The sequence below is a fragment of the Catharus ustulatus genome, chromosome 4 (genome assembly GCF_009819885.2).
Source record: "Catharus ustulatus isolate bCatUst1 chromosome 4, bCatUst1.pri.v2, whole genome shotgun sequence".
Lineage (NCBI taxonomy): Eukaryota > Metazoa > Chordata > Aves > Passeriformes > Turdidae > Catharus > Catharus ustulatus.
Genome location: NC_046224.1, coordinates 46,629,907 through 46,642,451, shown reverse-complemented (window position 1 = coordinate 46,642,451; position 12,545 = coordinate 46,629,907). Strand labels below are relative to the sequence as shown.

General features: G+C 37.7%; 1 protein-coding gene across 8 annotated transcripts in view; it reads left to right on the top strand.

Moving 5' to 3' along the window:
* Nucleotides 1-12,545, top strand: part of NAV3 (neuron navigator 3) — a 517,660-nt gene that overhangs the window by 450,570 nt on the left and 54,545 nt on the right. For 6 of the 8 annotated variants that reach the window (XM_033057346.2, XM_033057344.2, XM_033057342.1 and 3 more), the window contains 3 exons: nucleotides 2,852-3,128; nucleotides 5,207-5,912; nucleotides 7,457-7,945. In XM_033057346.2, the coding sequence (XP_032913237.1) occupies nucleotides 2,852-3,128; nucleotides 5,207-5,912; nucleotides 7,457-7,945 (1,472 nt within the window). The remainder of the gene's footprint in view (nucleotides 1-2,851; nucleotides 3,129-5,206; nucleotides 5,913-7,456; nucleotides 7,946-12,545) is intronic. The other 2 variants (XM_033057347.2, XM_033057348.1) reach the window with 1 other exon arrangement.

Here is a 12,545-nt window from a genome sequence, read left to right as displayed (position 1 = left end):
ACTCACTTCAGCTCATTTGGAATATCTCTTTCAACAGATAGCAGCTTTTTATGAGCTGAAACACATTAGGGAAGAAATAAACCGACTGTACTGTCCTTTCAAATGGCAGAGATTGTCTTCTCCCCACTTAAGTCCAGGGATGAAAGTGTCAATGCAAGCTGACAATGCATAGTGTCAAAATAGAGTTTAGGAGCATACAGACACAAACTATATACATAACACATAAATATGTGTGTGTGTGTCTGTGTATGTTGAGCTCTTGTGGCAGGTGTCCAAGCAATACTTCCCAGCTCCCTTCAAAATTGCAACTGATAGAAAAGTCAATACAGAATCCTTGCAGAACTTGTTCTCTCCAAAAGAGAAATAAAACCAGAAAAGTTTGTCTCAATAGGAAAGTATTCTCTGCTGTGTCATCTCCTGTTTACAAGCAGGGAACTTTGAGACTGAACACTCAGCATAGAGGAAGAATGACTGCCTCTAGTGATTTGATGTCAACTATTCAGGACACAAGACTGACACTTCTGATTTCATTTAGACTCCTGCAGGCAGCCAGTGTCTGCAATTCAGAGGTCTGTGTTATCGATGTAGATTGCAGTAGACCCTGAGAGCAGGGGAAAAACACATATTTGTCATTTCCCCCAGAAAACAGGGAAATATAGTTACTTTTGGAATTAAAATTACTTTAATCTCCAACAGGGCAGATATCTGACCAATGCTACATTCATGTAAAGATAGTCACTCAAATGGCAACATTCTTCAGCCCTTACCATTGCCTTTCCAACTCCATCAGGGACTTCCATGATTGCTAACTGGAGATCAGCCTCTTCCCTTTCACATCAACAGAGATGGCCAGCTAGTTCTGGCTTACTTGTCATCAGGATTGGAAAATCTCAGGCTGATTATTTAACTCTTTGTAGTTTTGTTTTCATTTGGATTATCTCATGTCCTAGCTGCTCTATAATAAGCCTCTGTTTTATCTGCAAATTGTTCAGCGATAGACAGAGATGCAGTGCATGTTCAAATTTTACTTGAATTCCAGAGTTTCTTTATATTATGAAGACTAGGAAAAGACCTTTATCAGGTATGCCTTTACCAGGCACATTAAGTGGAACTTGCTGTATTCCATGCTAGCTGGCAATCTCAGTCAGAAGCTGAAATGAAAAGAATACTCATTTTGCTGGCTTTTTTCCAGGTCTTAGATGTCCTGCAACGCAGAGATCCTTTTCTCAGTCTTTTTAAGTCATTGGAGCACTAAGGACTGGCTATGGACTGAGACAGAAATTGCATATTTTGCTGTTGTTTTCTTATTAAAATAATTATGATGGTGAAGAGAGGCTTTTAGAAAGTATTGTACTGCTAATTTTTTTTAATTATGCAGTTTGCTTAAAAAGTATATGACTATATGTTTGCAGTCATTCAGTTATGGTAGAATGTCTGTAAGCATGTTGTTACATGTTACACATGTGGTAACAATAATTTAATGAATTCAATGAAAACTCTCTTTTGAAGGACCCTGCAATATTTCTGTAGATATTTGCTTGGGCTTTTTTCCCATTGATCTTTACCCATAATCTGTGCTATCATGTCCAAAGCACATACGTAATTATGGAAATGCAGAGAGCTGTTGCATTTTGTACACCTCAGTTGACAAATATGTAAACAGGAACCGATTATTCTGTTGGTCATCTAATCTGTATTAATCCTACTTATGACAGCAGTGCCTAGGAAACAGCCAGAGAGGGGTCTCTGTGGTGAAGAAGCTGGGACAGCACAGAATAATAAATAGCCTGTCCCTCAATGTGATCAATTTTGCAGCCCCTCTTAGGCTAGTGATACTTGAGAGCAGCACCATATTTTTGCTGTTAAAGAGAGGCAGAGGCAAGCAGGAGTGGTGAGAGGGTGATGTGCAAATAAGGCTCCAGACTGAGGTCAGAAGGCTGCAGAAAAACACAGAAGGAAGAGTTACACCGAACAGCCTGTCAGCACAAAGAACACAAGTTTTGTCAAACGCAGAGTCTAGGGTCAGTCTCTGTTTCTATTTAAGCCACTTTCACAGCTTCTACATTGTCTACTCGGGCTGCTCCCTCAGCACTCCCTTATCAGCATGCCTCAGGGAAGGCAGATGCCACAGGGTGGTTAGGTCCTCACTGGTGCATCTCCACATGGGTCTGAGTTTCAGAAAAAGCATGAGCTCAGCTGGTTGCCTTCACAACACGGATGAGTAGTGCTGGCATAACCCTCTCTTCTGTTCTGTTAGCTGATATAGCTAGAGAGAGTTTCTTGTTGGAAACAATTCATTTCTGTGGAGACAGACCAGTAGAAAAGCCATCAGCTGTAGCAGTAATAACTTTGGGGAAGATGCTATCCTTGCTCACTGGTGGCACAATATACTCTGTTTTGCTGGAGACATATTCCTAATCCAGTCGCTGGAAGTCTTGGGTAGGAAAAGGCAAGAAGCCAGACAGGTGATTTTAATAGTATATTCAGGAATTTGTTCACTCAAGCTTTTAGTAAAACCTCTCAGCACTGTGATTCACTTCTGAAATTCAGACTGAATTGAGGAACAATAGACTATCACTACTGATGATTAGAGTGAATTACGTTTCACTTCATTATAGTTCATCTATAAAGGAAAGGCATTAAATCTTTTGAAAATAAAAGAGAAATGTCATCCTCAAATGGCTATATTTTCTGTATGTTTTTAAACTTTTGGAATCAGGATACTAATGTTTTCAAAGGAAAGTTTCTGTGGCCCTTGCTTCAAATAGCCCAAATTCTCCTCCCCTGCAATGATTTAAGAAATCAGTAAATAATGGAAATGCTGATAATTTCTCATGCGAATCCCTTGTAGCTGAAGACAGACTCAGAGAAGCGCTCAGTTACGGACAGTGAAACTTGGGGCAGCACTGAAGAGCTGAAGAAGCCAGAGGAAGACTTTGACAGCAGTGTAGACAGCGGTGGCAAGTGGAAAGGCCTTCCCTCAGGGCTGTCTGAAGAGTCAGAGAAGGGAGGACAGAAAACATCTCTCTCTGTATCACAGACTGGATCTTGGAGGAGAGGCATGACTGCACAAGTAGGATCAGCTCAGTCCAGGCACAAAGCTGGAACAAGTGCACTCAAGACCCCAGGTTGGAAACTTCTATAGTTCAGATTACAGTGGTCTTAAAATAATGGATGGGTGATAAATATATATATATATATATTATATGCATATTGTTCTCCCATAAATGACTGCAAGCCAAGGTTGTAATGTTATAATAACTTTTTCATTTCTATAACTGCTAGTTTGCTACATGCATAATAATAATTTATTAAGTACACATGGGTGCATCCATAAGAAAAATTGTGATTGCATTTTGTTATGCTATCATCTGTGTATGTCAATGTCTATTAATGTTTTGAAGTATTTTTGGACTCATCTGTGCCCTGTGCTTATTCTCTAGAAAACTTTACCTTTGATAATTCAACATATGTATAGAAATGACCGAATATTAGAAGTTGAACCAAAAAGATTGAATATTCAAAGGAGCGGACTCCAAATTATATTTTTAGTTATTTCCGAACTAAAACTGAAATATCACGTTCCACTTACTATGGGTTCTCCGCAGACTGTTAAGCAATAAAAATTTGTAAAAAAAAAGTCTTTTTACACACTTGCCCTCTTACCTAATTTTGGAAGGCCTCTCGGAAGTAGTAACCATGTCTGCAATCTATTTTTGAAACAAAAATCCCAAAGCTGGTGAAAGAGATAATTATTAAAATCATCTAATCCTAATCTATCATTTTACTAAGGAAATGTGTATTCTCAGTAGAACATTTTCTGGAGATTTGTCATGTTCTCACAAAATAGTGCATGCTTCAACCCCTAGTTGTAAAGGCAACTAAAAAAGATCTCCTCAGAATGAATTCCTACCCTATGTGAACCCCTTTTGTTGCTTTGCAATTTGGAACTGCTAAACACTGATCAGTCTCTGGTCTGTGAGATCCCTGAGGAACACTGCCATGGTGATCATATGGATACAGAAACTATAGCCCTCTAATAGCAATTAAACATGGAGATACTAAAAGGTTTGCTGTATGCCAAGCTAAGATTTCCAGGTGTGTTTTGGTCAAGGTGATGAGGCAGCCACTGTGCGACACAGAATTGAAGCCTTAACTACTGATGGTCTGTATGTTTGCTGGGTCAGAGTCTGATCTGTATCATGGCATGTGCATCTGTGTCGCATAAAATGGGTGCTGGATAAAAATATGAGTGGAGGTAGTTCTGCTTTGCAGGTGTTACTCTTTATTACATTTTAGTTTCTTAAGAGAAATTAGGTCATCCACCTCCTAGGCTTCCATAATTACTTGAAGAGTTAATTAAAAACTTCGGTATATTTTGGGAGTTATTAATGGCATACAATAGATGCTTAGAGATAAATTAGAATTGAAATGGCAATTTTAATCTATTTGTAAAATAGGAAGAGGGTCATTTCTGGTATAGCAGAACATCTTACTTTGACCTTACTGCATGTCACAATAAAGTTTTAGAAAATATGGAAGAAACATAGAAATATATGTTATATAGTTACAAGCCTACTCAGGACTGAAGAAAACCTCTCAAAAAATCAAAAATCTTGAGAAGACATCAAGGATATGACAAAGACCAATTAACTTGTGTAATTGATATTGTTACAGATCAAGATGATTCATTCCATAACATAATCTCTCCCTGATAATTTTGTATAACTAAAACCAGAACAAACTTAGTCATAAGCTAAAAAGATGTAATCAGTGAAAACCAGAGAAATCTATAAGTACCACTAATTACTGCATAATTGATGTCATACTTCAGGAAATGTTTGTTACATGTAATGTTTTATTTTCAAGTCACATTTCTTTCATATAGAAATACTGTTAACAGAAAAAAAATAGTCAAAATTCCTTATAGTTCATTCAAGATAATTTTTTATATTTACCACCTATACACGAAACTGGAAGTCGTCACAGGAATTTCAAGCTTTTAGTACTTTAAGCTTACCTGTAATGTGTCATACCTGCTACAGATAGCTGATGGGAAACTAAAGACCAAACCAGTCTGTTTCCTTAGGGAAATTCTATTTGTATATTTTATCATTTTGAAATTGTAATCATACAGTGTTGAAATTATATATTAAGACATTGCAGCTTAAACACAAGTGATCTTTTCAAATATTCTTTTACTTAGGAAAAACTGATGACGCAAAAGCTTCAGAGAAAGTGAAGACTCCCCTGAAAGGAGCCTCCATACAGCGATCTCCATCAGATGCAGGAAAAAGCAGTGGTGATGAAGGGAAAAAGCCTCCCTCTGGCATTGGGAGATCAACTGCTACAGGGTCATTCGGATTCAAGAAGTCTGGGTTGGGATCTTCTACTATAATCACCACAAGTGGAGCGACCATCACCAGTGGGTCAGCAACACTAGGAAAAATGCCCAAATCTTCAGCCATCAGTGGCAAGTCCAACGCAGGGAGGAAGACAAGCTTAGATGGTTCCCAAAACCAGGATGACGGCGTCCTGCACGTGAGCTCAAAGACAACTCTGCAGTACCGCAGTCTGCCTCGCCCATCGAAATCCAGCGGCAGCGGGATCCCTGGCAGGGGCGGCCACCGCTCCAGCACCAGCAGCATCGACTCCAACGTCAGCAGCAAGTCTGCGGGCGCTGCTGCCACCAAACTGAGAGAGCCAAGCAAGATCGGGTCCGGGAGGTCCAGCCCTGTCACCATCAACCAGACGGACAAGGAAAAAGAGAAAGTGGCCGTGTCGGATTCTGAAAGCGTCTCACTGTCCAGCTCCCCTAAATCCAGCCCAACCTCAGCAAGTGCCTCTGGCACACCAGGACTTAGACAGCCAGGATCCAAATACCCAGATATTGCTTCCCCCACGTTTCGAAGGTTAGTGCATTTCTATGATTCCCTGAAGTTGCAGTATTATAAAGCAAGGATTTTCAATATGTTGAAGTACTGTTCAAAAAGGCTTTTCAGGGAATATTTTGCCACAAACAAATCACGTACAGGAAAATAAAAGGGAAATATTTTTTTCATACAACATAATCATTTCTTTGAGATTTGAAGATCTTACCAGACCTGAAATGGCTGCTCCTTGAGCTTTAAGCATTTTAGGTACATCTCCATAACCACAGTTTGAAGCTTAGAAGGTGGACTCACTGATCCTTATGGGTCCCTTCCTTTCAAGATATTCTATGATTCTAAGTTCAGTCACATGTGCAGTTTCTTCTCAATACTGTGGTAAACCCCCAAAGGGAAGAAGGACACAATGTTCAGGCACATTCTCTTAATGGAACAGGCATTTCCACATTGTGGATGGAGAATTGAAGAGCTCTTTAAATTATAAAGAATTAGATTTGCTTTCACATTGTTGGCTGCTCCAGCTACAAACGCTTCATTCATTATCTTAGCAGCTTCGTTACATTTTTCGACACAAACATTGGCAAAATTGTAATAGCTCTATTGTAACATTTCTGGAAGTATAAATCTGGATGAATACTCCATGAATTGGGATGGAGTCCTTGCTCTGCTGGAGAAAAAGCCAATAGTGCCCTCTTGTGCCTACTTAACAAAACATCATCTCCAAGCAGCTGGGGAGGTGCAGCTTAGTTTTGTGGGCTTGATAAAATGTAAAACGGATTCTTATATTATTAGACATGCTTTCTTTACATCATGATAACTTTTGCATTTATTTACCTTTAATTTATAAGCTCTACATTAACTGCAGCTTAAAATATTTCCAGAAATACATTAAAACATTGCATGACCTTTTAGTTCAAATTTTAAAGGACTTGTAGTTTATTTTTTCATCATCACCATAGAATTTTCATATCTAGAATTGCTGGAAGGCGTTATGTGAAATACACTTTTATCATTCCTGCTCTTGGAGACAAACTGTGCCCATTTGGCCATGGTGCAGTTTATTCTGTCTGAGTGGTTACAACATGACTGATGACCACATGACCATCTGTGCAGAAAAACAATGAGAGAGGAATTTTGCACAAATACTTAGATGTGTATTAAACTATGAAGGATTTTGCAAGTGTTTGTTGCAATCATTTAAGCAGATTTGAGAAGTGAGTAGTTTAAAAGCTAATGACTTGGGAATGCTTAATTACTGAATTTGGGTGAAAGTGTAATCTGTTTATGCGCTAATAAGACAAAAATGTGATTATTTTTCTTCTCTCTGGGAGGGTCTCTGTGCAAAGAGCACATCTGAATAGGAGTGAATAAGAACGGTTACTAAAGAAACAAACCATGATTATTATGAAATGGTTAAGTGAATTTGAATTTTCACTGCGATTGATCAACTAGGTAGGCGTGATTTTCATAGCAGTAATTAAAAATGTGTAGTTTGGCTCTTAGGATGTTGCGCCATGAATGTTTAATGCGGCTATCAGTTTCTCTAAAGCTATTTGTTTTACATTTAGGTTGTTTGGTGCCAAGGCAAGTGGTAAAGCTGCCTCTGCACCCAGTACTGAAGGTGTGAAACCCACATCGGCAATGCCCAGCCCTAGTACCACATTGGCACGGCAAGGCAGCCTGGAATCGCCATCCTCGGGCACAGGCAGCATGGGCAGTGCAGGTGGGCAAAGTGGTAGCAGCAGCCCCCTCTTCAGTAAACCTTCGGACTTAAATGCAGATGTTGTAAGCTTAAGTCACTCCCTGGCTTCCAGTCCCGCCTCAGTGCACTCTTTCACATCAGGTGGTCTTGTGTGGGCTGCAAACCTGAGCAGCTCTTCAGCGGGCAGTAAGGACACACCAAGTTACCAGTCCATGACTAGCCTTCACACCAGTTCCGAGTCTATTGACCTTCCTCTTAGCCATCATGGCTCTCTCTCTGGACTGACTACAAGCACTCAGGAGGTTCAGAGCCTGCTCATGAGGACTGGCAGCGTCAGATCTACTCTTTCGGAAAGGTGAGCTTGCCTGTAGGTATAGTGACCACAAAATAAGTGAGAGGCAAAAGGACAGGAGCCAAAAATATAAATCCTCCACCTGTTTTGCTAAAGGGACACTGTTTAATTAGCAGCTTAGTCCTTTATGAAAAAAAAAAAAAAAGGAAGGAAGAAAAGAGAGCTGAAAGGCATTGTAATGTGGAATCAACTGCCTTTTAAGGTTTTACAAGCACTTTTTCTATCTTGAGAATTTTTTTTTTGTTGTTTCCTTGTTCTGGACACAACGAGAGAAAAGAGGGGAAATTGTCTAATTAAGGGCAAGTGTAAACATCCAACAAGTACATAATGATTCCTGCGTGCTGGATCCACCTGCTGTCCCACTGTTTGGCAGTTCCAAAGCAAGCAAACCTCCAGCTGTAGGACCCCAGCTTTTCTCCTCCCATTAGCTGAAAGCACAGGCAGAGCTGGTATGTCCTGGTCTTCAGCTGACCAGTTTTGCCTTAAAATGCTCAGTCTTGACAAGTTGCTTCTTACATGGTAATCATTACACAGATCTTTACTTGAAGTGCAGTTTCGCTGGCAGGGAAACAGTTTACGAGATGGGATCCTTGCTATGTGGTCAGTCTTGGCAAGTGCCCAGAACAGACAAAGAAATATAAGAAAACATTTTTACATTTTTCTGTGTATTTGCTCTATTAAAGATATTTTTTATATGCAGATGTTTTACCATATAAGTTACATTATAAAAGGTGCAACCAGCCTGGCACAATTGAACCAAGATTTTTCTTAATTTTTTTTCTTTTCTTTTTTTTTTTCTTTTTTTTTCTTTTTTTTTCTTTTTTTTAATCTTTGTGAGGCACTAAGTAACTTCCACCCTCATTAAAATTTTCAGGATTTGACAGTGAAACTCTTATCTCACATGGGGACTGTAAAATCAATATTAAATATTTCATTAGTCTTTGATTCAAAGAAGAAAATTTTACTGAATCAGTCAGAAATATTTTAAATTTAATTGTTTAACAACAAAAATATTTTAAGGAGAAAAGACATTTTACATACAACATCAAGGTTTTTTGCCCTTTATATGAACTCAGAGATTTTTTTATACCCATCCTTTGCATAGAAGGAATTCACTTTCAGTGAGCCAGTATTTAAAATAAAATACTCACAATCAAAACCTTGAGTAATCTGGATGGAAACTTTTCATAGATTTAATTTTATTATGTTACATTCATAAGTATTACTATATCAGCTAAAAATCACACCTCTTATTAATGTAATTACAAATTATACTACTATTATATACTGATATGTTATATATTTTAATAATTATAAAACCTATAGTTTACTCTAGCAATACATAGTATTGTTAACAATACAGTAGTTATAAATGCACTGATACATAAGCAATTTATAGTTTGCACCATGTCTTTGATTCTTAAATAGGAATTTGAATTTGAGTACTATGAACTGAATGTGACAATATTTCTGGAAAGGTCAATTATTAATACTAAGCTTAAAAAATCCTTCACTGCCACATATACTGATGATGAGGTCAATAGGATGATATGGATGAGTATGAATTTATGCCAAAGATTATATTTATATGCAGGATCTTAAACATTACATTTTAAAAATTAATGGCTTGGCAGGAGTTCCTGAGCAACCCCCACTGCTAATACTTTATGAATTTGTTCAGTGACTTAATTTCAGTGGTTCCAAATACTTTGCCATTGGCAATATTTTTAAGTTTCAGATTTATCCATATGGGGTTATTATGATTGAGTCCAGAGAGAGCCATTGTTCATGTTGATCTGGCCTCAAAACAAATATATGTACCTAGAGTAAATGGTGTCACTTCTTGAATTATAGCCCCAACAGGGTTTTAGCAGTTTGATTTTTCTGAAAGGTCTGATACAAGTGCTGAGTTTCTAAACTCTTTTATACATTAAAACTTACATGTAGCACGTTATTTTTTCCCAATAAAAGCATTTATTTGCAATGTTGTAGACAGATATATTTGGCAGCAGATTATGTTCTTTTTTCTTTGTAATCTCATATTTGGAAAGCCTTTGACTGTAGTAATTATAGCATGGCATAGCATAAAAAATTATCTGCAAGGAGATTTTTTTATTTTTCTTTAGTCCCCCTAGAGCTTGCAAAAGACTGAATCAGTAGTCCTTATAATCAGATGTTCTAATATAGTGTAGGGACAAAATCAGAAAGACCAAAGTGCACAATGAGGTACAACTAGAAGAGAAACTGCAGGAAAAACTGAAAGAGAGGAGAGAGCTAATGATAGATGACATAAAAAAAAATGTATTTCTTTCATTGAAGCTGTAATTTGATGGATATCAGTAATGGCAAGCATACTAAGAGGAAGTGAAAAGGTTAAAGATATCTTTTACTGGTCCTGATGAACTTCTCATTTCCCTGCTTCAAGCACAGCCTGAAAATCCTGCAGTCATTAGATTTGGAGAAAAGTTTTCAAAGGGTCTGTGCTGAGAAAGGAGTGAGGAGGAGAGATGGGATGGAGGGCAAGGGGATTACGTGATGGCCAGTTTGCCTGGAAAAATACAGAAGATATTAAACAAAATGGGTTAAGTAACAGATAACATGGGATTAGTCAGGCTTTTAAATAATAAGACTAATTTAATTCATTTTCAGGATAACATGATCTCTGAATACAGGGAAAATAGTAAATAAATGCATTAAAAATCCTGAATTTACTAAAGCTTTAAGTGATATTCCTGATAACACTCTCATAATCAAATGGGGAAAAATAAAGGTGCTTGGATAGTTGGTACTGAAGATGAGTGATCAAAGACTTATTAGTCTGAAGGGATAGAACAGGACAGGATATATTTGCTTAGATAAAAAATGGCAAATAGTGAGGCTAATTTGCAGAGCGTATATACAGAGTTGTAGTGCCATTGCTGGGACAAAGCATTTTGAAAATTAAAATATTGCATATAAGTCTTAGAAAGTAGCTCTCCCATAATACTTTTTAATGCAAAGGCTTTAACTTGAGACTTTGAGACATCAAATTTTAGGAAAGAACAGCCAGAAAGAACACAGAAAATGAGAACAAAATGTCAGGGTACATCCTCATTTTCTGCGAAGTTAAGAAGTCCTTGAGTGCCTCCAAAAAAAGAGTCTCTCCACCTTTCATGGAGACAGCAAATATGCAAGGTCTCTGCTATATTTGCCCACCTGTCCCTCCAGGGATGATCAGATGTTGCCCGCAGTTTTCAGGCTACCCACTGAGTGATGGTGCAGCATCAACACAGAACTGCCTGACTGCTCCTGAAGTGTCAAAATTTACTCCAGCCAAATTCTGCATCATTCAGTGAGATTCTATAGCACTTAAACAGCTGAAAATAGGCTCAGTAAAAGCAAACAAAATATTTTCTTTTTCAGAAGGAAAGGAGATTTTGCATCTCTCTCAGGCTTTTTGCTGGTTTTGCACTAGCAGTATTTTAAAAAGTCTAATTGTACTGTCATAGCAATGTAGCTCCCTATATGGGAGGACACTGCTATTTTATCCTACAACAATTTAGAGGGATTAAAAAAAAATCATGCAGGTACTTTAAAATAAAAACATCTGGAATTCATTGAAAATATTACTGATTTAGTTGTAAAATTTTCCAGGTGGACATATGACCAGTAGTTCTTTCAAACCCTTAATTGCTGTTGAGCATTGCAAATTTGTAACTTTCTTCTGCTTGATCCAAAGGACACTGCAAGGAAGGCATAAGATTGCAGAGACATAGAAATAAACAGTGGTCTGATCAGCAGTAATAGCTGCATTTTAATATTAGCAAAGTAGAAGTGGTTTTTAGTTATATTACTGGCTTTCTCTGGTTTACTTTAAAAGAATGTTTAGTTTTGAGTGCTATGAAAGTGCATGGAAATCCACTTAAGCCTTCAAGAATTTCAGTTATTTTAAATTATCATAATTGGTAATTGTGATTTTAAGGTGTGAAACATTCCATCTTGTATCAGGTTTTCTATTATGCCTAGCCTTTTGTAGAAACTAATTTGTAAGACCTATATCAGCTTGGCCAAGCCTATCATGTAGTTCTCTGGTTGTTTCTTAGCTCACAATAATTTGTTTTATTACCTAATAGCTCTGAAACAGTTAGATGTAGCTCAAGGATATGCTATTTTGGCCTTTTCCCAAGATAGCCTCATCACCAAGGGCAGGTAGGAAAATGGGGAATGTAAGGTTTCCTGTAATTTCTGTCATAAAAGTTGCAGTCAGTTTCAGGAGTGTAAAATAAACAGAAGAGAATGAGATACAGTGGGCTTGATAACTTCAGCCTATGTCTTCAGTTCTCTTTCTGCAAGACTGCTTTTTCCAATTTACATGGCAAAGGAAAATAACAGAAATACTATGATATTCTCAACCTCACTTTTTATTGGTTTTTGTCCATGTATGCATTGCTTCTCTCAGGAAAGGACTGTCTTTATTATCATTATCAACTTCAGAGATGTGAAGTAAATTCAGTTCTATTTACCAAAAGCCCAGTTTCTGTGGAAGCAATGAACCCAGATTTTGGTGGATGAATGATTTCAGATATTAAAAAGATAAGGACAGTTATTGAAATGAAGTAATAGT